Genomic DNA, 26070 nt, shown 5'->3' on the forward strand with positions numbered 1-26070 from the left:
CTTTGCTGTTGTACCTATCACGGCCCAGGAGTGGAGATTACCAAAGTGGCTATGAACTGCTTTGGAAGGGTGGTGATAAACACCTGCTGGGGAACAAGATAAGATACTCTCCATAGTAAAGAGCTAGTTTACAGGGGCCTCTGTACCCTGGATTAGTGAGGTATAATTTGAAAAACTAAATGGCCCGTTTCCCAGAATGCAACAAGGGAGTTCAATATCAACAACAGTAAACTTGTTCCCTTCCCCCATTTAAAGAAAAAAAAAAACCCCACAACTCCACAGTGTGTCCTAATGGCAACTCACTGTTCTGCATGCAGTTCGCTATCCCACCCTGGCTCCTTCAAAGCTTGTCTTCGGCTCCGAGTCAGTTTACTCTTCCAGCTCCAAGTTCTCGGGCTGTAGCATGTCACCACCTGAGACTCTCTTTTTGTGCTGCAAACCCAGCGCCCTTGTCACCAGCCTTCTAGCCACTGCAGTGTCAGTCTGGGGTCTCTCTTTAGCCAGCTGAAGGAGCTCTAAATAAAACAGATGAGAAATCAGACAAAATGGAGGAGAGGGGGAAGTCTCCCTAATTAAATCCTCTCATTTTAGGAACACAGTCTTGTAGTTAAACTGGGCTCTATTCTCAGCTCTTCCACAGAGTCACCAGGCAATTACAGGCAAGTCATTTCACCTCTGTCTCAACTACCCTACCTCACACCAGGGGACTTTACTGACCTGCCTCAATGGGATGCTGCAAGGCTAAAGTCATTGTCTGTAATATGTATAGATTCATAGGCAAAGTATTCTATTCAAATGGCTTAAAACCTGGTCCCTTGCTGCAGTGGTAGAGAACCTTCTGTGATTAAAATTCACAAACTGCTTCAGAACCACTCCTGGCAAAATTTAGCAATTCAGATACCAAGACAACTGATTTCAGTTGAGACACTCACTCTGAAAGCCTAGCGCTAACCCCTCAAAACGTGGCGGAGTAGGAAAGCAGACTGCTTCAACTACTAAACATTTTTAAATGATTGTGTATGTTTTTAAAAGGCTTTTCTGAAGAGCCCATTCGCCAGGGGTTACCGGCAATCGCTGCTGTTAACCACCAGCTGGCTTGTTTTAACAATAATGAAGTAATCCAACATTTTACCAAGTCCAAACCTGCAGGCTGAACAAGTCTTCATTTAATATACAGTGGATTTAATACCAGTAGAGTCGTTTAACTGTTTGCAAACTTGAAAATATCCAGTGAGCAATATGGCTTGGCCTGGGTTATTAAGATTGTTCAAACAAAAAAACGGAGGAGGCCCAACAGCAGCAAAAAACAATAAGAGGGACAGAGGCTCATTGTATCCACCCACAGCTTGGAAAATAAATCACCAATATTCTTGACAAGGTTCTAAAAGGGGCACTGTCAGCTAATTTAAGTTTTGGTAACAAATTTTTTTTAATTAAATACAATTTTGTTCAGGTTCAAACATTCCTCTGCAACCCAGACATCACACCCCTAGCCTAGCGCACAAAAATCAGGATGTGAAATAGACCAGTCCCTTCCCCATACAAGCGGAACAAAGAGAATTGGATTCGTTGAAAATTTCAGTTTCAATAATCCAGCAATGCTAGTAACTCAGGAAGTGCTTAAAAAAGCGAGTTTCCTTTTAAATCATTAATACTGAAATGTATTTTGACTGCACTATACTGTACAAGAAACAGTATAATTATATGTACAGTAAAATTTTATATTGCTACAAGATTAATGGCATTTTTCACTTTTACTGCGGCAAGCATAATTGATTACAGTATGATTTTAAAGTAATAAAATGAACTGAATGTTACTAACGATGAATGGCTAAGCTTAAACAATAATTTTATCTGAATCTGCTACTGAATAATAAAATTATGCCAACCACAAAGTACTAACTGCTATTGGTTTCATTTTCTGTGATATTTTTTAATTGTTTGAACTAATTAGTGTAGGGGGGAAATGTACCATGAGACTCTAACATCAATTAATATACACCCCAGATCCCCAACTTCAGTGGTGGAAACAGATCTCATTCTTGAATGCTATTTATGCTTATACAATTGAAGCAAGTGGCATAGAAAACTAGTCCCAGAATCAGTGCTGAAGCCCCACTGAAAACAATGGAATTTAAGCATGTGCTTAAAAGCAACCAACCAATCAATCCCATCTATACTGTCAGAGCTCAACAGTCTTCCTTACTGTGAATCTAATTCTACCCCCAACACTTTTGGCACCTCTCACTGAAGCCAGTGGGAACGGTGACTGTACCCAATGCCTCCTGTTGTGACTTACTGCTTTTCAAAAGGATATTTGCTAATAATGCATTCAGCAGCAGGCTGTATTTAGCAGAGGACAGGTGTGGAACAATGCAGAAGTTACGGCGTTTAACAGGCTATGGACAAGATTTTCGAGGGTGGGGATATCCCTGCAGCTCTCACTGAAATCAGAGCTGTATGTGAAAAGCAACTTTGCAAATCAAGTCAGGTATTTAGGTGTCTAACTGTAGGCACCCAACTTTAAAAATTTTGGCCCTATGCTAAAAAATAAAAGATCTATGATCTTCCTCTGCATGCTTTGTCCTCCTGTTACAAACACACCAGACTACTACTTGATCATGCCACTCCTTAAGGCAGCAGATGGTTTTGAGGTGTACCACAATAGTCAGAAAAGGGACTTGAAACAAGACTGAGTTGGTGTATTAATACCCTTATTCCACCTCTGATGTGCTCCCCTTCACAGTCACTTTTCTAATCTACAGATCCAACTGGATCCTTTCTGTCTCGGGCATCATAACTCAATCTTCCACAAGTAGAATTAAGGTGACAATTGATGATGCATGAGGCACAACAGAATTCAGCTCACCCTCCTGCACCAGAACAGCGCCAATAAAGCCACAAGGAGTAAACACCTGCTTTTAAAGCAGTAAAGGTCTTTAGTGTGGGTTTATTTTTAAATCCAGTATAATTAATATGTTAGTCACAGTAATCACCCCTAGCAGCAGAAGATATGCAAAACAAGGAGCAAACACAAATCAAAGGTTTCTTACTTGGTCGTTGAAGTGCCTTGGTTTTAGACTGTCTTGTCCCGTGAATCAAGGATCGGATCTTTAGAGAAGGATAACTCTGCCCCAAGGCCTGAGATGCTTCAAAGAATAAAGATTGCTACGGTCAACAAGCTGAATTTTTGTAACTATAACAAAGTTCAGTACACAGGTTGAGATCCTCAGCTGGTTTAAAGCAGTATAACACCACTGAAGTCAATGGAATGACACCATTTTATCTCAGCTGATGATCTGGCCCAAGATTTTTAGTGGAACAGCAGAATTTAGTCAATTCACTCAGATGTTGAATCCTGCAGTCCTTGGGCCTGCAAACTCCCACTGAAATTCATAACTGTTTTGTTCAGGATGGGTCAAGGATGATAGGATCAGGCCCCAAATATAGAATGAAGGCTTTCTGAATATATGCACAGCCAGACATCAACTGCTCCTAATGAACGTTATGAGCTGAAGCTCAGGATGGGGGTCAGTTTGCCATAAGGTCAGGTATTTGACCTAGATGTCACAAGCGATCAATGATGTCCAGAGGGTCACACACCCCCTTTGTTGTAGGCTTTCTAGAATTTTGTTCATTTTAGAGAATAAACTCAGTTGGCAGAACGGATTCCTTTCTAAAATGGAAAATGATTCACACACTAACTCCTTATACAGGGATTCCTAGCAGCCTGTTTATTACCCAAGCCAATTAAAAACCTGCTAAGTAGAGTTTCCCCAGAACACTTACTTAATAGAAGAGAACATCAACAATGCAGAATTAATTCTAGGTTCTTGTGTCAGAAGTTGAACATGTGGTTTAAAGTTTGGGGGAGGGGCAATATAGGGGGGAAATGTACCATAAGTCTCTATTAACATCAATTAATATACACCCAAATCCCCAACATCAGTAGTGGAAACAGATCTCAGTCTTGAATGCTATTTATGCTTGAACTGGCATCAGTGTTTTGCAGCTGCTTAAATTCAATACTGGAATGACTTGCATGCACTGTCAGTGGTATCTTCCATGCCTGTTACAGAAGGTTACTTCATTCAGGGATCAGGACACCTAACAGATGTGGGAGAAAGGCTTCCACTTCCATAGGGCGTGTGAGGGGGATGAGAAGTTACAGAACTCTCCACGCCCACATAGGGAAATGGATTTCTTTTCAACTACCAATGAGAATTTGGGATGAAACTGGATTTAATTCTAAATACGATTTCCTTACCAATACCACTCTGTGGAAGGAACAGGGTGTCTTCTTTTTAGTAACAGAAACCCCATGACACTCACTGCAATTCAGCTTACAGGCCAAGTGGAATTTTAAGGCTCCGCAACTATCTACCATGCGACATTGGTGAAGTCCCACCAACACCAAAGGTTATTAGCATCTTGGCAAAAAATCAAGTCACATTACCTGCTGCCAGACTGGAAAAGATACCCAGGGCATGAGTGTCATCGACCCACTGAATTTTGAAACCACTCTTGCTACAAAGAAAAAGGAGAGCAACACCATAAACAATCTGACGAATAGTCTCCGTTAGTAATATCAGTTCTTAGGGGTGCTTTTCATCCATAGATACCCCTTTGGTATCTTTACAATGCTTTACAAAGCATTATCCTCTTTTTATAGGTGGAGGAAGATAGAAGTAGTGGGGCTAAGTGGAACTTATACAAGGCCACACAGCGACTTAATAGAAGAGGCGGGTACAGAATCCACGTATCCTGAACCCCCCCCCCCCCCACCACCACCAGGGACTTGTTGCCCCCAGTGATTATACATTTCTTTAATGTCAATCCCAGATTTAGGATTTGTCATGGAAAGTGCTAAGCATTATTTATCATTTGCACAATGATTCAGACAAACAGATTCCTCCAGTGTTAACAGGAAGTGCAAGCGTCAGAAAGGGGTACCCAAAAGATGGTACAAAACCTAACGGGGGGGAGAGAGAGTTTTTAATCGCATGAAAGCCAACCAAACAAAACATTCAAAGATTCCCCAGCCACACTGGAAACTCAAATGCCGTTGCTGGGTGCTAGGGGCATGAGAATTGGAAAATGATCAGTTTCGTTTTTAATGGTAGCGTTCAGCCCAATTCCGCTATCAGAGCTAAGTGCATAAAGTAAATGCAGAGGACAGATTGTAAAAAGTAGCTTGTGTCTTTAGGAGTGTTACTATCAAGCTAAAGGGGCTCATACAGAAACTTACCACCACACCATTATGTACATTAAGCGGGCGGTAGGGGAGGGGAAGAGCATGAGTGTGTCTCCATCTGCAGATGCAGATCAAACATTTTTGCAGAGTGGACATAGTGTATTAGAGACGCACCGGTCACAGCTCCACAGTTAAGGGGATGAATTTTGTTTTGACCCTATAATCAATGCACTCCTTAAGGAGCTTTGATTGGATTACTGCCTGTGTGCTACACATTTACATGATCAATCTTAGCAAAATAAGGACCTAATCCTTACTGCATTTTCAGCAGAGAAGCCAAGGACTGAATATACTTTAGGAGTTGAACTCAAATCAATGGGTGTAATTTTACTCAGGAACTCAGATACTACAGTGATGAGGGCCATTTAAGAAAAGAGCCCCGTGGTTAGCACACTAGCCTAGAACTTGGGAGAGCTGCTCACGTCATTCTGGCAACTGGCACCACTGATGTCAAGCGAATGGCTCTAAGCATGGCGAGCAGGAACTGCCCTTCTTCTGAGGGAGGTACTTACTGGAACTCTGAAAATGCTTCCATCAGATGCTCAGTTTTCAGGGATGGCAAGAAATCGTAGATCTCTATAACATGTCCAAAATCTCCCTCATTGATCTGTGCATCCCCATAGCTGGAATAATCGAACTGGATCTTCTCGACGCTAATGTCCTTTACAGTCAAATAAGTTGCAATCTGGGAGGAGAAGCATGTTAGATGTCAAGGTGCACTTCTAACATTGCAGGAGAAGCCAATGAGCAAGGACATTTAGGGGTCTTCAAAAATGCAATGTTCTATCAAGCACAAAGTATGCCTGCATATTTTACATAGCTAGGGGCTAGGGTGTGAGCCTGGGATGAGGCCTGAGTTCAATTCCCTGCTCTGCCACAGCCTTCCAATGTGACCTTGGGCCGGTCACTTAGTCTCTCGGTGTCTAGGTTCCCCACCTGGACAATGGGGATGATAGCACTGCCCTGCCTCCTGGGATAAATGCAATAAAGATCGTGAAATGCTCCAATATGGAATGGGAGCCATGCATGATACTTAGGACTGATCCCACCGGAAAATGGCATAACCAGTTTAACCACCAGCTTTCCCCTACACACTGCCCCGGAAAGACCCCTCTAGGGATGAGAGGGGAGTTCAGCTCCCAACGCCCATTCAGTCTTTGGCCTGTGCTGTTCAACAGACCCAGTTAGCAGCAGAAGGGCTTTAAGATGGAGACTCCTGGCTGCTAGGAAATGGATTGAGACCCACCTGTGTGTACTACACTGCCCACTGCCTGAGCCATCCACTCCCCAGTCATTTTACAGTCACAGTGTAGAGAATAGTTGGTCCTGCCATGGGTGCAGGGGACTGGACTAGACCTCTCGAGGTCCCTGCCAGTCCTAGGATTCGATACTTTTAAGTGCTTCAATAAAAGCAAGCAGGATCCATAACCAGAGGTCTGCCAGAGCCATGACAAAGAGGTGTCCCAGGGACTCCTCCTCTCCCTTTTAGAAGATGACAGGGCCTATTAAAATCACTGCCACATCTCTAATTCACAGCCTATCTGCTGGTCACTACTGTCACAAATCCAGTCTCTAAGGTAACATTCACATCCAAACCTTTACCTCTTGCAAGAGTTCAGCACCACAGTCATCCTCTACGCTGCTCTGCTCATCCACTGCAGGGTTTTCGGTGCCTCTATCCTCTGCAGACAATTCCAACCCACACCGCAGTCTGCCCGCCAGGACTGTACAGTCCTCATCCTGATCTTCTGGTAGGGATATCTTTTGGGCATGATCTAATACAGAGGTATCCATGCAGTGCTTATCCTGGTCTGCCAATACAGATGGTTTTTTACCATACTCCATTCCACGGGCATCCATACAGCTTTGATTCTGATTTTCTGGGAGACTTAGGTTTTGGCTACGCTCCAATACAATGGTGTCTGTACGGCCCTCATCCTGGTTTTCAAGTACTGAAGAGTTCTTGCTGTGTTCTAATATGGAGGCATCCACAGACTCCTTATTCTGGTCTTCTGGTAGGGATAGGTTTTTGCTGCACTCTGATAGAGTGGCATTCATAGAGCCTTTATCCTGGTTTTCCAGGACCAGTACGTTTTCGCTACACTCCAATACACTGGCATCCATGGTGTCTTTATCTTGATCTTCTATTTGGTGCAGGTTTTTGCTACACTCCAATACAGTGGCATCTGTACTGCTGTTATCCTGGTCTTCATGTTGGGATAGAGTTTTGCTACACTCCATTACAGGGGCATCTGAACAGTCTTTATCCAGTGCAGATAGGTTCCTGGCACACTCCAACACAGAGACATCTGAACAGTCCACTGGACACTTGTTACTTTTATCACCACTGATTTCACCCACAATATGTTCTTCATATGCCTCTTTAGGGCCCTGGACTTCATGAAGTTCCTTGCCAGGGACTGAATCAAGATGACTTGCTACCCTGCTGGAATTTGTAGTGGCCTCAAAGTTACCCAACTCCGCTGGGGTCCCATCGGTTGCACTTTCAATGCAGCTCCCTGCCTCTCGCACGACATCATCATCTGGCTCAGCTCCAGCTCCGGCCAGGCTTTCATTTCTCAACTCCTCCAGTTTTTCGCGCACCACCCTGGGAACATACAAAGCTTTATCCGGCTTCCTCCGGGGCGGTCGCCTAGTCCTGCCGATACCTCTGTTGACTCGAGAGCCATCGGCAGGCATCTCCGCGTGGCGCAGCCCTGCGGCTCTGCCTCCCCTGCCTCTTGACTGGAGAGGGCGGTGGGATCTCGCCGTGTTGCTGGAGGAACTGTTCTGATCGCCAGGCTCCTCGGGCAACCTAGCACCAAAACAGGAGGGAAATACATGATGTGCTGGGACGCTTCATGCTGTAGTCAAACTTCAGCAGGAGCAGCTTCCCCTCCCTCCTATTACAAGTCAGTGTTATTGACAAGATCAAGAGTATAACCACACACACACAGTCACCAACGTACTGCACACTTGCGTCCACAGCAGCAGCAGCAGCAGATCCAAACTGCGGCCCACAGATCATTTGCTGGTGCTCTGAGCAGAGCTGGCTAAGTCACTAGAGCACTGGCTCCACACCCTCCTCTCCAGCTGCTTCCGCCAGGGTCTAGGCTCTTCATTGCAGGGGAGCCTGGAGACCTGTAAAAGCAGCTGCATAGGAGGAGGAGCCATTTTAGCAGACTGTGCTACATAGGAGGAGGAGGAAACCGAGAGGAACGTCCAGGGAAGATGGAGAGAAAGGAAAGCAGCTACTGGGCAGTATGTCCAGGGCACAGCGGGAGAAAAGGACCAAGTGTTAAGCTGCATACACGGGGAGGAGGGAACCAAGCACGTGCATTAGCACATGAGAAGGGGACCAGGTGGCAGAGAAGCCTGCAGAGCAACAGATGAGAAGGGGAGACAAGAAGCTATTAATTCAGAAAACCGACTATGCCGGGGTGGGCAAAATTTTTGCCCCGAGGGTGCCGGCTCTGGGGTGGAGCCAGAAATGAGGAGTTCAGGGTGCGGGAGGGGACTCCGGGCTGGGGCAGGAGGTTGCGGTGTGGGCTCTGGGATGCAGGAGGGTGCTCCAGGCTGGGACTGAGGGGTTTGGAGGGTGGGACGGGGATCAGGCTCTGGGCAGCGCTTACCTCAAGCAGCTCGTGGAAGCAGTGGCATGTCCCCCCTCCGGCTCCTACGCGGAGGTGTGAGCAGGCAGCTCTGCGCGCTGCCCTGTCCGCAGGCGCCGCCCCTGCAGCTCCCATTAGCCGCGGTTGCTGGCCAATGGGAGCTGCAGGGGCAGCGTGTGGAGCCCCTAGCTGCCCCTCGACATAGGACCCAGAGGGGGCACATGCTGCTGCTTCCGGGAGACGCAAGCCCCAGACCCCGCTCCCCGGCAGGAGCTCATGGGCCGGATTAAAACATCTGAAGGGCCGGATGCGGCCCCCGGGCCGTAGTTTGCCCACCCCTGGGCTATGCTCTGTATTCATCGCTTGACGCGCCACCCAACTGATCATCACCAAAAATTGTTCATAAAGTGAGGGACAGAGTAAACCGCTGGGCTCTAATTCCTGATGGAAAAAAAATTCTACATCTCCTCCTATTCACTGGGGACAATACAATAATAGTGGCTTCAGACACACACCCTGGTGGGTTAAAGGGGCAGCCCATCCACTTACATTTGGCCCAACATTTAACTTCTGACGAATCCCCAAGACTAACAGGCATTTTTCAACAATTTTTTTTAAAAAAGGGTCAAGGAAAACAATTGTTTTAACAACAAACATTCATCTCCTGCAGGGTCTGCGGCCCAGACATTGCAGCACTAAGATGCTTCCCTCCTCAATCTAGAATTCCATCTGTGCACCTAAAAGTGACATCACAGCCACTCCGGCCTGAATCTAGGCGGATCGCCAGACTAACACTGAAAGAGACACAGTCAACTCACTTTTGACTCAGAATTTTTAAAAAAAGAGCTTCTACAGAATCTAAGTCCGACAGATGTGTTGAAATGTCCCATGCTGTTGTTTTCAGTTGTAATAGGAAGTTTTGTTTTTAAACACATACAAACGTCCCTCTGGAGGTTTTGCAACCCAAACATTGCAGCAGTGGGTATCTGAAAACAAAAATGACTGTGCACAAACGTGAAAGTGATTCTGCTGATTCTTCACAGAGAGAAATGCCAGGAAAAAAAACAATGTGACCAAATAGCATAAGTTACTGACAAACAAATTCGGTTTTTTAATTCTCTCACTTTTAATCTTAAAGTGCGCATAACAAATAGATATTTAATACATATGACTTTTAAGCGGACAACGTCCCTTTAGCTGGGGCACCATAAGGTTAAGTAACTTGTCCAAGATCACACAGGAAAAGAACGACAGAACAGGAATGGAATTCAAGAGTCCTGACACCTGGCTTTAACCACTAGAGCACACTTCCTTCCAGTTCTGGGTATAGATCCTGTTCCCTGCCTCAGATCTGGGTCTAGATCCCAGGAGTCCTGACTCCCTACTCTAACCACTAGACAACACTCCCTTACAGATCTAGGTACAGAACCCAGGCCTCCTGATTCCCTGTCCTCTGCTCCAACTAGACCGAACTCCCTCGCCTTACACATCTGAATAGAATTCACTGCATTACAAAAGTAGGATACGGCTATTAGCTTTTCCCCTGTATTCAGTAGAACTAGGCAGTTTGGCGATTGTCATGGCGTCGCTTTGATTGCACACCCCCAACGTACTGCTTGAACCCCAAGGGGTGAAATTACCCACAGTTGTAAATTCAGACCTATTGCGTGAATTGGGGATGGACTGTTTTGTTGTTCAGGTATGTGACTGGCAGTCAGGACTCCTGGGTTCTATTTGTAACTGAGTCGCTGTGTGACCTTTGCAAGTCACTTAACCACTCACTGCCTTTTTCTGTATCTGCAGAATAGACCAGGGATCAAGCCATCCTCACGGGGTGCAGTGAGCGTCAGTGCCTTGTGCACAGTAAGGGAGCAGTAGTGTTGTACCTTATGACTGAGTGACATATAACAGTCCTCCTCTTCCATCCTTCCCCGACAGAAAAGCTGCTTAACAAATCGACATTGTCCACGGTCCTGTGGATCAGGTACCTGAGGCGGCTGGACAAGGGGGGGAACAAGAGAACTCTGAAAAAGGAAAACAGACAAGGCATCATCAGCTTGGAGTGGGCAGGGAAGGGGAAGCAGACGCTGCAAGTCCCCATTAGTGACCCCAAGTCACTCCTGGAGTAGGGTCCTAATTCCATTCCCAGTGGCCAGTGAGCCACATCCCAAAAGCCAATTGGCCCCCTAGCTGAGAGCAACAGCAGAGGGACTAGAGAGCGAACAGTCTGTGGTGCCTGATGTACCCTCTCACCCCTCCAGGACACGACTGGGTTGGGTTAGACTGCTCTGCTGTTGCCCACTGTTTTATCTATCTAGGTACTTTTATGCCCCCTCCGTCACTGTAATGATGTGACTTGCCAACACTGGCAAATTTAGCCTCACAACACCCCTGCCAGGCAGTGCAGGGTTATTACCGTGGGTTGCAGGTGGGGAGCGGAGGCCCAGGGAGATGAAGGGACTTGCCCAAGGTCACACAGGACAGAGTCTGGAATAGAACCGGGTTTCCCGAGTTCCAGGCCAGTGCTTTCACCACAAGATTATCCTTCTGCCTTTATCTGTTCTATGGATAAACACGAGGGCATCAAGGTGGAGGCCTGTCAATCTGGCACCTTTCACCAGTGCTAAATTCACAGAGAAACCCTTTATTATGTGTATCTTCAGAAATTAGGAGGTCAGAAAAAAGATATTCTGTTTCACACTGCATGGCATTTATACACACAGTAAAATCAGATCTAGTTTCACTCCCAGGTACCTTGCAACTGGACTTTAATATCTTCCTCCATCTAAAATACTGTGATAAGTATCCAATTCAAACAACTGGAGTCCAAGCAAGTCTGCCTGGAACACAGCGTCCCTCTCTCCCATCTAGTCCCTACTCTGTGACAGAAGCTCATCTGAATCTTCTTATCTGTGCACAAGCAGACAGGCAAAACATACTTCTGGAGCTCAGCCAGGCCAAGGGGTTTGTGTTCATCATGCCCCATAATCGTTTTCTGCTGGGACAGAGAACACTGTGCACAGGAAGGCATTAGCAGGGAGGGTCTGATGAAGAACAGTTTGATCTTAAACTATTGGTAATAACTCACCAAGCGGGGACATCAAGTGAACAAGGCTGTGAAGTGGCTGGTGCAGAAGCTGCCAGCATCCAGGATAATCCCACCCAGAGAAGAATAATAGTTAGAGATGGGCCCATGGCAAAAAAACCCAGGTACAAAATGCCTGCAGTTTGGGGAAGTGCAGATCCAGCTCAAACTTGGTAACTGACCCCTCTTGCTTTAATGGCCCAAACCATAACCCAGTTCTGAATGGTCTAGGACAGTGGTTCTCAGCCTTTCCAGACTACTGTACCCCTTTCAGGACACTGATTTGTCTTGTATACCCCAAGTTTCACCTCACTTAAAAACTACTTGCTTACAAAATCAGACATAAAAATACAAATGTGTCCCAGCCACACTATTACTGAAAAATTGCTGACTTTCTCATTTGTACCATAAAATTATAAAATAAATCGATTGGAATATAAATATTGTACTCCCATTTCAGTGTATAGTACACAGAGCAGTATAAACAAGTCATTGTCTGTATGGAATTTTAGTTTGTACCGACTTCGCTAGTGCTTTTTCTGTAGCCTGTTGTAAAACTAGGCAGATATCTAGATGAGTTGATGTACCCCCTGGAAGACCTCTGCGTACCCCCAGGGGTATGCTTACTCCTGGTTGAGAATCACTGGTCTAGGACATGGGATCTGGCTCCAAATGTTGCAGCTCAGCCCCCCATCTCTAATAAAATCTTTCATCCTGTAGGGCCCATCTGAAGTTACAGACATATAGCAGCAAAGAATTGCTGCCACCCCTGGGTGGAACGCACAGTCACCTAACGGCACAAAGCACCCTGCATGACAGTGGGCAAAGGGGACCACAAACATCTTATTATTCACATGGGGTAAAAAGGGCACAGGTTTTGTGGCCCTTATCTGAAAGCTCCTGCAATGTAAACGGCACAACATAAGCCACCTACTTCTCATGCTGGTTTTGGAGCAGAAAATGGTCCAGTTCTTCAGCGACCTTGCACACGAAGTCATTCTCATTGGGGGAGAGGAAGACGCCATCCAAGCAACGCAGCGCCAGGGTGACAGTGGGGGGGGTGGCCTGATGGAGAGTGGGATGCAGAGGAAGAGGGTGACAAAAGGCAGCAGGGGAGGGAAGGGAGGGAAATGCAAATGCTTTAGCTCCTTTGTGCTACTGAGGTCTACAGTGGTTTGGCACTTCAGATATAGGCTACATGGCAGAGACCACACCCTCCACCCAAAGTCTTATTGCTTTCTGTACAGACATCAGCAAGGCCCAAAGCAAATTCCCCACCCTCCCGGGATCCACCGCAGCCCCCACCCCCAGCAAGACCCACAGCAACCCCCCCCCCCCCCCAGCATCCACCCCCAGCAGGACCCACAGCAACCCCCCTGCCCCCGCGGCATCCACCACCCCCAGCAACCCGCACTGTGGTCGCAGGACCAGACACCGAGGGTCGGCCCCTCTCAGTTCCCCGGACGCTGCCCCGGGCCCGGTGCCGGGTGCTCGGAAGGACGGGGGGCAGCCGGAGCGGCGGCAGCGGGGGGCCGGGGCCGGCCTGCGGGGAGCAGCGGGGCAGGGGGCCGCACTCACCGGCAGGCCGGGCACCAGCAGCAGCTGCACCGCGCGGCGTCTGAGTCCAGCTTCCCGGCCGCGGCTTCGCCTCCGCCTGCGCCGCCCCGCGGCCCGGGGGAAACACGGCGGGCCGGGCTCCCTACAGAGCCGGGCGGTGGGAGGGGACTGACTTGTGCCTGCCCCGCTTGCAGCAGCCGTGAAACGGTGCCCTCCGCACCGGGTCTGTTGTGCTCCAGGAGAAACGCTCCTTCGTTATTTGTATGAAGAGTTATTGCTTGGGATTACCGGGGCCCCTGTGCTCGGCGCTGTACACACCGCACAAAGCGGTGGCTCCCTCCCCCAGAAGAGCTGACAGGCTGCAAGGCAAACACGGCAAGGGCCACAGCTATGCCCCTGTAGTGTGGACACTCACTACAGCGTCTGAAGGGGAAGGGGTTCCCGTAGGAAATTCATCCCAGGGGTCGGCAACCTTTCAGAAGTGGTGTGCCGAGTCTTCATTTATTCACTCTAATTTAAGGTTTCACGTGCCAGTAATACATTTTAACCTTTTTAGAAGGTCTTTCTATAAGTCTATAATATATAACTAAACTATTAAATTAATGGAGATATCCTATCTCCTAGAACTGGAAGGGACCTTGAAAGGTCATGGAGTCCAGCCCCCAGCCTTCACTAGCAGGACCAAGTACTGATTTTGCCCCAGATCCCTAAGTGGTCCCCTCAAGGATTGAGCCTGGGTTTAGCAGGCCGATGCTCAAACCACTGAGCTATCCCTCCCCCCATGTAAAGTATGTAAGGTTTTTAAAATGTTTTAAAAGCTTCATTTAAAATTAAATTAAAATGCAGAGCCCCCCAGACCAGTGGCCAGGACCCGGGCAGTGTGAGTGCCACTGAAAATCAGCTCGCATGCCGCCTTTGGCACGCGTGCCATAGGTTGCCTACCCCTGCTCTAGCCCCACAAGAGGCAGAAGCTAGGTCCACGGATGAATTCTTCCATCCACCTAGCTGCGTCTACAGGTAAGTCAACCTAACGGCAGCATGCAAGGGGTGAAATTTTTCACAGGCCTGCGTGCTATCCCTAGGTCACCTAAGCGTTAGGTGTAGACCATGCCTACTTCCAGGCAACAGATGGGTACAGTCGGACGGGGGAGTACAAGGAACCAGTGCTGACCAATGGCCTCTGCTCAACAACAGCCTAACCGTTGTTCTGCCTTTTGTAGGCATCACAGCAAAGACGACGTGTAAGGAGGACAATGAGGTAAGTTCACGGATGATAGGTTGATACTGTGTCCTAATTCTTGCTCTCACCCTTTACACTTGGCCCTCCCGCATCAAACCATTCTAAGGAGCGCTGCACAGCTAGATAGAAGCCTTATAGATTTGGGGAGGGGGCCTGGAGTCCCCTCTCTTCCCTAGCTCTCCTAGTCCCACCCCAAAGGTGCCCCCCTATAACACACCAGCTTCCAGATGCACAGCAGCATTCGGGGGAAGTGTTATCCTGCAGCTTCCATTTTAAAATTTGGACCCCGGTCCTGTGAACTCCAACGGTAACCATTACTCCAGGTGAGACATCCCACCCAGGCAACGGGACAACTCTCCAAGGAAGGGTTCGCAGGACTGGGCCCTCAGCAGTGCTTAATTTGTAAAGAAAGATGTGCTGGGGCTCAAGCAATTGGATACCAGGACTCAGACCATTTTTTTACTTTAATAACCGACGCAGCAGGCCCAGAGGTGCCGGGGCTATGAACAGCCCAGCCCAGAGGTACTGGGGCTCAGCCCTGGCCAGCCTGGGCACAAATTAAGCACTGATCCTTAGGCTCAAATCCACAAAGGGACCCCTTAGGCTGGGGCTGCACATAAAAACTAGATCAATCTAGCTCTGTCACTCATGCCCTGAATGCTGTAGTTAGGTTGGAGGAAGTATGTATGCTACAGCTGCGGCACTGCCGGTGTACCGGTTCTATCATTGACATAGCTTAATCCCCAATCCTGCAAAGATTTAAGGACACTGCAGACACATGAATAATCTCAGTGCACTTAATACGACGACACACTTGCCTAAAATTACTTACATGCACTACTGGGCCTTAATTTGTTCCAGCACTTTGTAGGGGTTTAGATTATCCTACAGTCATGGGCCCAGATGATCCCTAGCACAGCTGTCAACTCCAATATTTTGGTACATTACTCCAGTTCCAAGTGCTACAGTCTCCTCTACGCTTAGATCTTAACACCACTTCTCAAAATATGATTGGTCAGTTCAAGTCATTACAGGCTTGGTCCAGCGACCTCTGCTCACATGACTCATCCTTACTCACACAACTAAAGACTAGTTGGGCTGGGTAATTTCTGCCTTACCCCCGAACAATGTTTGATGCAGAGTTAGCTGCTTCTTATGCAGTCATTCTAATCCAGCAGGTATTTCTACTTAGGGATTCATTAAAGCCTCTTCCTAATGAAAGCTGGGCAAGACACTGGCAGGGCTGTATTACATTTACCAGGCTTGATTCTCTTCCTTTCACTCCAGTGTAAATCAGGAGTTACTATAGAAGGCAATGGAGTTATACCAGTGTAAGAATCAGATTCGGTGTGTGTCAGTAATTCTCCATTAGACTTCACTAGCTAGGGACAAAACAAGGTAGAAACCCACTAGTTCTACTTCTATATAATAATGATCACAAACAAATTGATAATTAATACATGTTATTTGATGGCTCCTCCCTCATCTATCACACCAGGTGAAGGGGCAAAGTACAAAACCAAAAAGCAATAATGCATGAGAAATAAAATCACGGAGATCAATCACATGCAATTATTGTGCCATGCTAACGGCTCTTCAGGGCTTTTTTAAAGCATCTGCTACTTCAGCAGATGCTGGACCCAGGGCAGTATTTTCTCCTGGTCCATCTCTAGTTTTCCTCTGCGCTGGGCACTTCATACTGTGATACTTTAAGGCCATGAGCCTCTGAAATATTTAGGCACCTAACTCCCATTGAAATCATTAGTTAAATTCTTTGAAGTAAGTTGTAAAGTGCCTAAATATCTTTGAGGATCTTAGTTGGGGGACGAGTGCATCACCCTGTCTCTGTGGGAAATGATCCTATCTGGATATTCCCAATCCATCACTACTGCCCATGATAATTTTATTCATGGCTCATAAGGAGGCTTAATAATCACATTATACAGCACTTTACAACTTCAAAGAACTGAACTCATTAACCAGTTAAACTTGGTTACTCAAGAGTAAAAACTGGTCATCTAGGAGAGGTTAGGACTTTAACTAAAGGCACAAGACACTACTTAAAGTGGGGTGGGGAATCACAAGGGGCTGCAGACCCAGCCCCCGCCCCCCAATATAAAAAAAATCAAACTGGATCTGGACTACTCAGGGGCACACTTTAAGCACTGTTTTACCAAAGCAGCTGCTCCCAGATTATGATAGAACCCCACACACACTCTTTTAAGCACTGACTAAAGGTCAAACAAAATTGTGTCCATGCAGTCAGGCTACGAGCTCTAGCCCTTGAATTATGACCAATTTTATTCTCTATTCTTTTCTTTTAAACAAATCATAACCCCTCCTGCAGGGCAACTTACTGACTCCACAATCACTGGAGAAACTCACTGAGCCGTTTCTCCTTCTTTCTCCGATTAACTGCTCCAGAATCTTCTCTCATTCCAGAATTTCCTCTCTCTCTCTTAAAGGGCCACCATAGTCACTCTGCCTTGAATCTTGGGAACTCACTAGGCCAGGGGTGGGCAAATTTTTTGGCCCGAGGGCCACATCGGGGTTGCAAAACTGTATGGAGGGCCAGGTAGGGAAGTCTGTGCCTCCCCAAACAGCCTGCCCCCTCATTGCCCCTCCTCAGAACCCCTGACCCATCCAACCCCCCCCCCGCTCCTTGTCCCCTGACCGCCCCCTCCCGGGACCCCCCACCCTAACCACCCCCCAGGGACCCCACCCCCTAGCCAACCCCCCTGCTCGCAGTCCCCTGACTGCCCCAACCCCTATCCACACCCCCGCCCCCGGGACTCCCATGCTTATCCAACCCCTGCCCCCCATCCCCTGACTGCCCCCCCAACCTCTGCCCCATCCAACTGCCCCCTGGGACCCCCTGCTCCCTTACCATGCCGGAACCAGCCATGCCACCACACTGCCTGGGAGGAGCAGTGGCCCAGAGCACTGGCCGCGCGCAGGGGAGTGGGAACAGCAGGGGAGGGGCCGGGGGCTAGCCTCCCTGGCTGGGAGCTCAGGGGCCGGGCAGGATGGTCCCGCGGGCTGTAGTTTGCCCACCTCTGCACTAGGCAGACCTCCAAACTATTGTTTTCAGGGACATGATCAGCAAAGCGTAACCCTGAATTTTGATGTGTTCAGAGTAAAGCATTTACAAAACATAAGATGAATAGAATTGTTCCCACCGCTGCAGCTGTTTTAAATTCTAATGGAATCCATTGTTTTGTTTTTAAAACATACAAATATCCCCCTAGAGAATTTGCAACTCAAATACTGCAGTGCCCAGAACTGGAAAGAGAAACTCTCTAGACACAAAAGTGAAACTGACTTCTTGGATTTGTTTTGTTCCAGTAAAGGAGAGGAAAGCCAACACAGAGCAGAAATAGTGACAAGTACACTGGATTTTCTATGGCTTTATTTCCATTTTGATATTTAAACTACTATTCACATCATAAAGAAATGTCTGTTTGCAATACATGTTTTTTTAAGTAGACAGTCTCCCTTTAAAAGGCTCCAGCACATAGTCCCCCATCCTCAAAGGGTTATAGAAACAATTCTAACCGTGTACTTATTGGGTTCCAGGAAGTGGGCGGAAGCCCGCCCACTGCTAAAGGATCCCCCCCCAACCTAAGGGAAGGATCTACAGGACCTGGAAACCAACTGATTTCGGGGGACAACTAATGAAATAACAGGGATAGGAGTGTGGTGACAGGGTCAAAAGAAGGGAACCTGATGGGGACACCGAGCAGAGAACCCCGGACAGCACCCACTGCTCCTCAAAGGCGTCAAGGGAGCCAGTGGACGCCGCCCAGAGGAACTGCCCGGATACGTGAACGGACAGAGGATCGGAAACAAGCCCCACAGTCACAGGAGTCTCCATCGGCCAACCTCCTCTCTCTGGTTTTATAGATGGCCATTTTAGCCAGGGCCAAGAGGAAGTTGACCAGGAGGTCCCGTGACTTTGGGGCCACGGATAGGGAGTGCATAGAGAAGGAGGTGAGGGGAAAAGTGCAGCCAAAAACGTAACAGAATATTCGTGAGGAGCCGGTATAGGGGCTGCAACCTGGCGCACTCCAAGTAAACGTGCGCCAGGGTCTCCCTCACGCCAGAGAAGGGGCAGGTGTAAACCGTGCCAAATACACGCCCATGCTCACGGCCCCATGAAGGAGCCGCCAGCTAATATCCCCAGCGGGCCTCGGGACCAGGGTGGAGTATAGGCTGGCCCACCGGGGCTTCTCATCCTCTAAAGGTGGCAGGAGGTCCCGCCACTTTGTGTCGGGGTGGGACACGAGGGTGAGGAAGTGAAGGGTGTGGAGCACGAGCTTGTACAGATGTTTCCTTGGCGCGGTCTGGAAACAAACCGGCTGCAAGTCGTGCAGCCAGCTCACGGAGAAGGGGCAGGGGGGCCGGTTGGGTCCACGGGGCAGGGGCCCGATGAAAAATTCTAACCTTGTAGCTCAAGTTTGGCAAGCTCTCTTCCGCTCACGGGCCAAACAGACTTCTCCCCACCTACTTTGCTTCATGAAGCACATCAGCTGCAATCGCCGTGTGTGCTGTGTGCACTTGCTCAATCCTGCTACTGAGATCCATGCAGGTGGAGCCTCATTGAAGTTAGTGGGGCCCAGGTGCACAGAGCAGCTTGCAGAATTGGGGCATTAGGCTGTAGGGCCTAGATTCTCAAAGGTATTTTGGCACCTAACTCGCACTGATTTCAATCCTAAATAGGTTTGAGCATCCAGGCCTTAGTGCTTTGAGGCCGGGACATCTTATCTGTGTGGCACAATTTACCTGTAATTTGACTCTCTTTTCTAAACAGCAAGTAAATAATAATACTGTATTCTGCACTTACATGGCTTCTTCCATCCAAGGATCTCAAGTGGCTTTATAAAGAGGAATAGGGGTCATCATTAGTCTCCTCTAATAGATGGGGAAACTGAGGCACAGGAGGTGGGTGGTTGGTTTGTTTGTTTGTTTGTTTTTGAGCCAAAGTGGTCAAAAGCAGTCTGATTTTGAATGCCTCAAGGTTTTGGAGGCCAATTTGAAAAATCCTGGACCTGATTTTCAGACTGACGCCCAGCTTCTCAAAGCTACTTAGGCATCTAACTCCCTCTGATTTCAAAGGGAATTAGGCACCTAAATACCTTTGAGGATTTGAGTTTGGGCCCCTGCACCTTCAGCGGAAGTCAAGAAACCTGCAGATGCTTGATACTTCTGAAAGTCAGTCCCAGTGTTGAGCACTCAAAACAATCAGCAGCCACATGAAAATCTGAGCATTCGTGACTTGCCCAAGGTCACTCAGAGTTCCCAAAGAGTTGAGAGGGATTTAAAAGAAATACCATGTAAAGGAAACTTTGTTATTGCTAGAGCCGTGCAATGGGCAGTGAGGGAAGAAGAAAGGCAGGATGACAAACATGCTTCCAAGAGACAGAGAGGGATTACACACTAGCTGAAAAATGCAGGGAAGTCTAGTCTCTAGGTTTGTTTACCTGTCAGTCCCAGCCCCATTTAGTTTCATTCCCCAGCCACAGGGCAGTCTCCAGTTCAGGGTATTAATGTGTTAAATGGACAAGATCTCACAGCAATTTGCAAAATCCACTAGATGGCATCCTGCAGCCCCTGGTTAAAATGCTGCCTCTTTTAAGCACAAGAATGGATGAGGGTGAAAATAAACCCATGGTTCTCCAGTGAAGTGTTCCTAAAATGTAATTAACGACTCTCATTATTTCTATTGCAGTAGAAGCCAATCAGAGATTAGGGCTCTATTGTACCAGGCAGTAGAGAGACAACACAAAGACAGTCCCTGCCTCAGAGAAGTCATCTCAGTGCAATTCCTGTCCCAGGGCAAGACCCTGCCCTTGCTATTACAAAGTCATCTTCATTTTCGGCTAAACTGGTAGGGCTCTGAGTGGAGTGTATAGAGATTTTGACATGCCCAAGCTTTGGGCTGTATTTGAAGGCCAGCCCCAGCTTTGCGTTTGGCATGTGGAACCCACACTGCAGCCTTTACGGAGATGATATCCATTTATCCCTGGACCCTGACAGACTCTGCATTCAGTTCAGAATCCAGCACTTTGTTTGTGAAGTAGGGAAAAAGATGAACTACCCCCCTCGCCTCCCATTCCCTGGCTCTGAGCCTTCAATAACTCCCCAGCCAGGAAGTGCATTTGTCACCCTCTTCCTCTTGATTTCTTTGTGCGGCTAGCGTTTGCCAAATCGATGCTGAGTCTGAGATGCCGTTTACTTTGGAGCGCAGCTTTCCAACCTTCGTGAGACATCCTGTTCTCCCCCCCCCCACACACACACACGGGTGTTTCACAATTACATTGTTGCCCTATCCAAAGGGGCATTCTGGAGGAAGCCAAAGGTCCAGTCAGACCTGCCTGTGCAGGACTTACGCCTCACCCGCTTGTCTGCACATCCACCCCCTGCCCCATCCAGAGAACACCAGCACAAGGCTGATACCTTGATTCCCTCCCCAAGCACCTCTCTCTCCCCCATCCCAGCCAGGAGAGGTGGTCTCTATCTTGGCCTACTTGATCCGGGAAGGGTTAATCTCTCCTGCCTCTCCCCATCTGCTGATTCTGATTGCTCTGAATTACCATACAGATTGAGAAAGCCAGGCCTGTGATTTCACAAGAGCCTCTGCCAGGCTCCTTTAAGTGGCCAGAGACCCTCAGCCTCTTCCATCCTTCGCCCAGATGCTCCGCTTTCCCTTGGAGATGGATCTCCGCCTGTGACCCCTGCACCTGCTCTTGTCTGATGAGGGCAGCATCTAATGACTCCAATTTGGAAAGAAATTCAAGAGGAGAGATGATGGAGATTGGCTGCTTTCTGACTAGTCCTAGAATCCCCCCACTTCTCATGCCCGTCAACATCAGAAAAGGAACAAGCCAGCCACCTCTTCCCCCAGCCCCTCCCTGTCCGTAGCCTTCTAGGCTGATGGGTCTTGCTCTTTTTCCTGGCTAGTCCCATTCATCACAACTATGGCACATCTGTGCCCACGACTCCCAACCTTGCACCCCTGGTGGGAAAGAGTGGAGGTGGGCTTCTGTGCCCGTCAGCTAGATCCAAGGGGAGGCTGAATCTGCAGCAGCAGCCGCCTCTGGCCAGTGTAGATTTCCCCCTAACCACCTTCCCCTCAGTACCCAGGCAATATCCTGTAACGTAATCAGTGATTATACAGAGCAATGCAGGATCAATCCCATCCTGATGCAGGCCAGGAAGGGATGGCTTTCCTTTACAGGCAGCCTGGCAACTCGAGAGGACAATTTCTGAGCCAGATTTGGTCGTGTAATAGCAGCATGCCCCTTTGTACTCAATGCCAGCCCAGGGCTCTTGCAACACTCTGCCATGGATTATCATAGGGATTGAATCTGGGCTCTTTTGCACCAGAAGCACAGCTCTCTACCACTCGAGCGAAAGGAGCTAGCAGCAGTTGTAGGCACTTATCTGCTGTGAGGACCAGCCACCAGAGAGGGGCACGCTTTGCCAGCATCTTACACAACCATCTAGGGTGTCCCCCTGATTTAAGGAGGCTGTGTCAGACGAGCACTGAAGCTACAGAGCCCACAGTTTCACTGGCTGCAGAATGCCTGCTCACCTGAGCCCTCCCCTCAGAAAGGCAGACGCTGTTTCTGCTCAAATGGCCCCCATCCCCATCTCATTGTTGGGAGTCAGGGCAGGTTCCCTCACCCCGTGGCCCCATCTCCCCCTCAGCCTGGGAGTCAGGAGAGTCTTCCTTGTGTGGCCTCTGGAATTTACCTCAGGGAACAGAGATGAACCATGAGCCTTTGTGTCTCTAATAGACTCCATGGCAGCTCCTCCTGAGCATCCACAGATTTGGCACTCTCCTGCGTCTCCCGGTAACGGGGCCATCAGGCTAAATGTCACCCTGGCACTTGCTATTCATCACCCCAGTGTGAGCCTCAAGCAAAAACCCAGCAGGGCTCTGGGGAGCTGAGAAGGTAGGCAGATGCACCAGAGACCTCTGGCAGGAGGGGGCGGAGGGGCATGCAGGCGGAGATGGTCAATGTGCCTATAGTTATAGAGAGAGGTAGAGAAAGCCCCCTTCAGAGTGGGAAAAGGGGACCTTTGGAACAGCACTACTGGCGGGGTGGGGGGTGGGTGAAATGTAGAGCAAGCGCCTTCCTAGGATGGAGGGGAAGCCCCAGGGGGTGAGAAATATGGAGACAGCCCCTCCTGCTGTGGGAGAGAGGGGGTACTCTGGGCTAATTGTGAGCCCTCGCAATCCCCCATCTCTCCATGCCCACTCCACTGGCCAGTGAACCAGCCTTGCTCACATCTCACCTCCTCGCTCCTCCCGGAGGAACTTTCCCAGGTGAGTGCAGGTCATTTCCCACGCAGGGGCAGGAGACGATGACTTGCCACAGTACCACCGCAGCTTCCCTTCAAGCCTCTCCTCTCCTCGGATCGCTTGGGCTGCTCTGGTGGCTGCTGTCTCCTTTTTTCCACCCCCCCTTGAGAGAGGCTCCCAATTTCCATTTAAATCGAGGTTTTAATGCTTCTTCCCACCCAGCCACCTGGCGGGGTCGAGTCTCAGCAAACAGCTTCAGCCACTTGAACAGTGCCTACAGGGAAGAGGGAACATTCAAAGGGCTCTTTTCACACTTCCACCCTGTCAGGGGCCTAGTGGGACAATCTCGGGACCCCGGTAGGTGTGCAGCAAAGGACACAGTCAGCGCTCAGCACACCCAGCAACACAGAGCATTAGGGATCATGGAGTAAGGTGTGAGACGGGTACCCAACTCCCACCAAATTGGAAGTAGGCACCTAAATCCCTTAGGCCCCTTTGAAAATAGCAGCCTCTGCATTTAATCCTTTCTTACACCGGGCCAATGGGAGCATACCCACTCCACCACATGCACACACCCACTGGGGATACAGCCCCAGGCTATTGCCTCACCTGGCCCCAGGGTGAGAGAATTGAGGGTTGGTTAGTCCTGTTAGGTCCCCTCTTGTCCACCTCAGAGAGACCAATGCACTTTAATCCCCTACAGTATTTCCAGGGCCTCTGTCCAGTCAAGTTTTAAATTTCCCAAAAGCTGGGGTTTCCGCCCTGTGGCCAGGGAGACTATTCCAGTCTCAGAGATTGCAGTGCCAGGACATTTCCCTGATAGTCAGCTCCAATTTGCCTTTGCTTCATTTCCTCCCATTCTTCTTCGTCACACCCCTCAGCCTCTCTGCACACTTTCCCACCTCACTTGACAATTATAGCCATAGATGGTTATCATAGTAAGAGATTGACCTGTTGCAATATTTGGGAACAGTGTCAGCTGGGTGAATCTGATTTCATAGAATATCAGGGTTGGAAGGGACCTCAGCAGGTCATCTAGTCCAACCCCCTGCTCAAAGCAGGACCAATCCCCAGACAGATTTTTGCCCCAGATCCCTAAATGGCCCCCTCAAGGATTGAACTCACAACCCTGGGTTTAGCAGGCCAATGCTCAAACCACTGAGCTATCCCTCCCCCCATTGCTAGCTTGATTTTGTAAATGGGGAAACTGAGGTGCGGAGCAGCCAAGTGATTTGCAAGGTCACACAGGAAGTCACTGGCAGATCTAGGAACAGAACACAGAAATCTCGACTCCCAGTCCTTTTCTCCATTCTCACAGTCTATTAATCAGCTCACAGCCTCCCTCCCTGCTCCCAGCGCGAAAAGTATCGCAGTTAGGTGTCGAGGTGAGCAGAGAGAACTCTTTCCTTGCTGCTGGACAGTGCTTCTGACTCAGGATCCCAAAGCATCTCATGAACGGGAGTCTCTTCACTTGCCCCTGAAATGCAGCCGCCGTGTAATGGTGCATAACAACGCACCGTGAAAATTTAGCATGGGAAGCGATAGAGAATATGTATCCCAGTGAAACCACAGGGGGGAGTTTGAGAGGCAGAAAGAAATTAATATAAGGTAGAATGTGGCTGGACTGCTCCAAGGGGCATCACATAATGACCACAAACGAGAAGGATCTCTAGGGCCATAGGGGTGGGTAAGAGGATGATGGAGAATCATGGCAAGAGTGAGCCTATGGACACCAAGCTTGGAGATTGCCATTTAGGAATAGGTTCAACCCACATGTTTTCCTGGCCCCAGCCTAGAGCCTCGCAGCATTAAGGGGAGGCAACACAGAAGACGGAGCCAGTTGGCAGTGATGGACCATTGCTGGGTACACCAGGGGCTACAGCCACCTTTGCCCCCACCCCTAATAAGCTGAGTATCGTGGAAGGTGCAGCTCAGAAGCAGGGCCTGGGCTCATTGGCTGACTCATCCTCTTGTATTGCTGTGGGATCCCCGAGTGTATACTGAGGTGCCCTCAGCAGGATGGGAGCGGACAAATGCTACCTCGGTCCCACAATACCTCTGCTCCAACGCAGCCTGCAATCCCATCCTCCTGTGCAGGAAACCCACAAGAAAACCGCACTGCACTGAAAGGAGCGAGATGTATTTTTTTTGCCAGACTAAGAAAATCCTGGTTAAACACAGAAATATGCATGTGGTTTGGAAGTTGCCGTCCATTTCCTAGCCTGATCCCTGGAAGCGGCTGTAGCACAGAAGGGCCAGTACAATGCCCTGAAGGCCACTGGCCCAGTTCAGTCATTGCCACGCCCTGGGAGGTTGGGCTGCAGGCATCAGGAAAACATCGGCCATGGGGTGCTCTGACGGAGGTCACAGTCAGAGCTGGGGGGGAATGATCCATTGTACAGTCAGTGAAGGGAAGAACCAGCCCTGAGGAGCCGGGGGCATCTGAAGAACGAGGGGGGCGAAGAATCCTTGCTGTTGCCCCTCCCCCAACATGCACACACAAAGGCAAAGTCTCTCTGTTTCTATGCAGATAATAAACAACATTTTTGCAGCCACTGCCCACCTCTGCTTGTCCGCTCCCGCCCGGCTAACCCCCCGTCAAAGGGCTGAGTCCCCGGTCGTCAGACACGCGGCAAGTTCACGCAACTTTTGTCATAGAGTAACAAGAATATTATGAATGAGTTGCCCTTCTCAAAGCACTTTACAAACATTCGCGGATTAAGCCTCGCACAACATCGCTGTGGGTTAGGTATTAGACCGTCACCAGAGATGGGGATACTGAGATGGAGAGGTGAAGTGACTTGTCCAGGTAAGCAGTGAATAGTCCTGACTCCCAGTGTTCCCCCTGCTCTAACCACTGGAAAATACTCCTCTCCCACAGCTGGGAATAGTATAATTAATCATCATATAATGCAGTAATGCAGGGGTCGGCAACCTTTCAGAAGCGGTGTGCCGAGTCTTCATTTATTCACTCTGATTTAAGGTTTTGTGTGCCAGTAGTACATTTTAACGTTT

At 48.8% G+C, this 26070-nt stretch overlaps 1 protein-coding gene across 1 annotated transcript; it reads right to left on the bottom strand.

The window, feature by feature from the left end:
- Nucleotides 1-176: 176 nt before the first annotated feature.
- Nucleotides 177-17652, bottom strand: R3HCC1 (R3H domain and coiled-coil containing 1). The gene is given in 9 exon segments (XM_029912739.1): nucleotides 177-515; nucleotides 3054-3149; nucleotides 4457-4527; nucleotides 5767-5939; nucleotides 6857-8069; nucleotides 10752-10889; nucleotides 12885-13105; nucleotides 13365-13493; nucleotides 17635-17652. Coding segments are annotated over 9 exon segments (2253 nt in total). The 3' UTR covers nucleotides 177-321.
- Nucleotides 17653-26070: the final 8418 nt, after the last annotated feature.

This window comes from Terrapene carolina, unplaced genomic scaffold (assembly GCF_002925995.2).
Source record: "Terrapene carolina triunguis isolate 2854851 unplaced genomic scaffold, T_m_triunguis-2.0 Scaffold53, whole genome shotgun sequence".
Lineage (NCBI taxonomy): Eukaryota > Metazoa > Chordata > Testudines > Emydidae > Terrapene > Terrapene triunguis.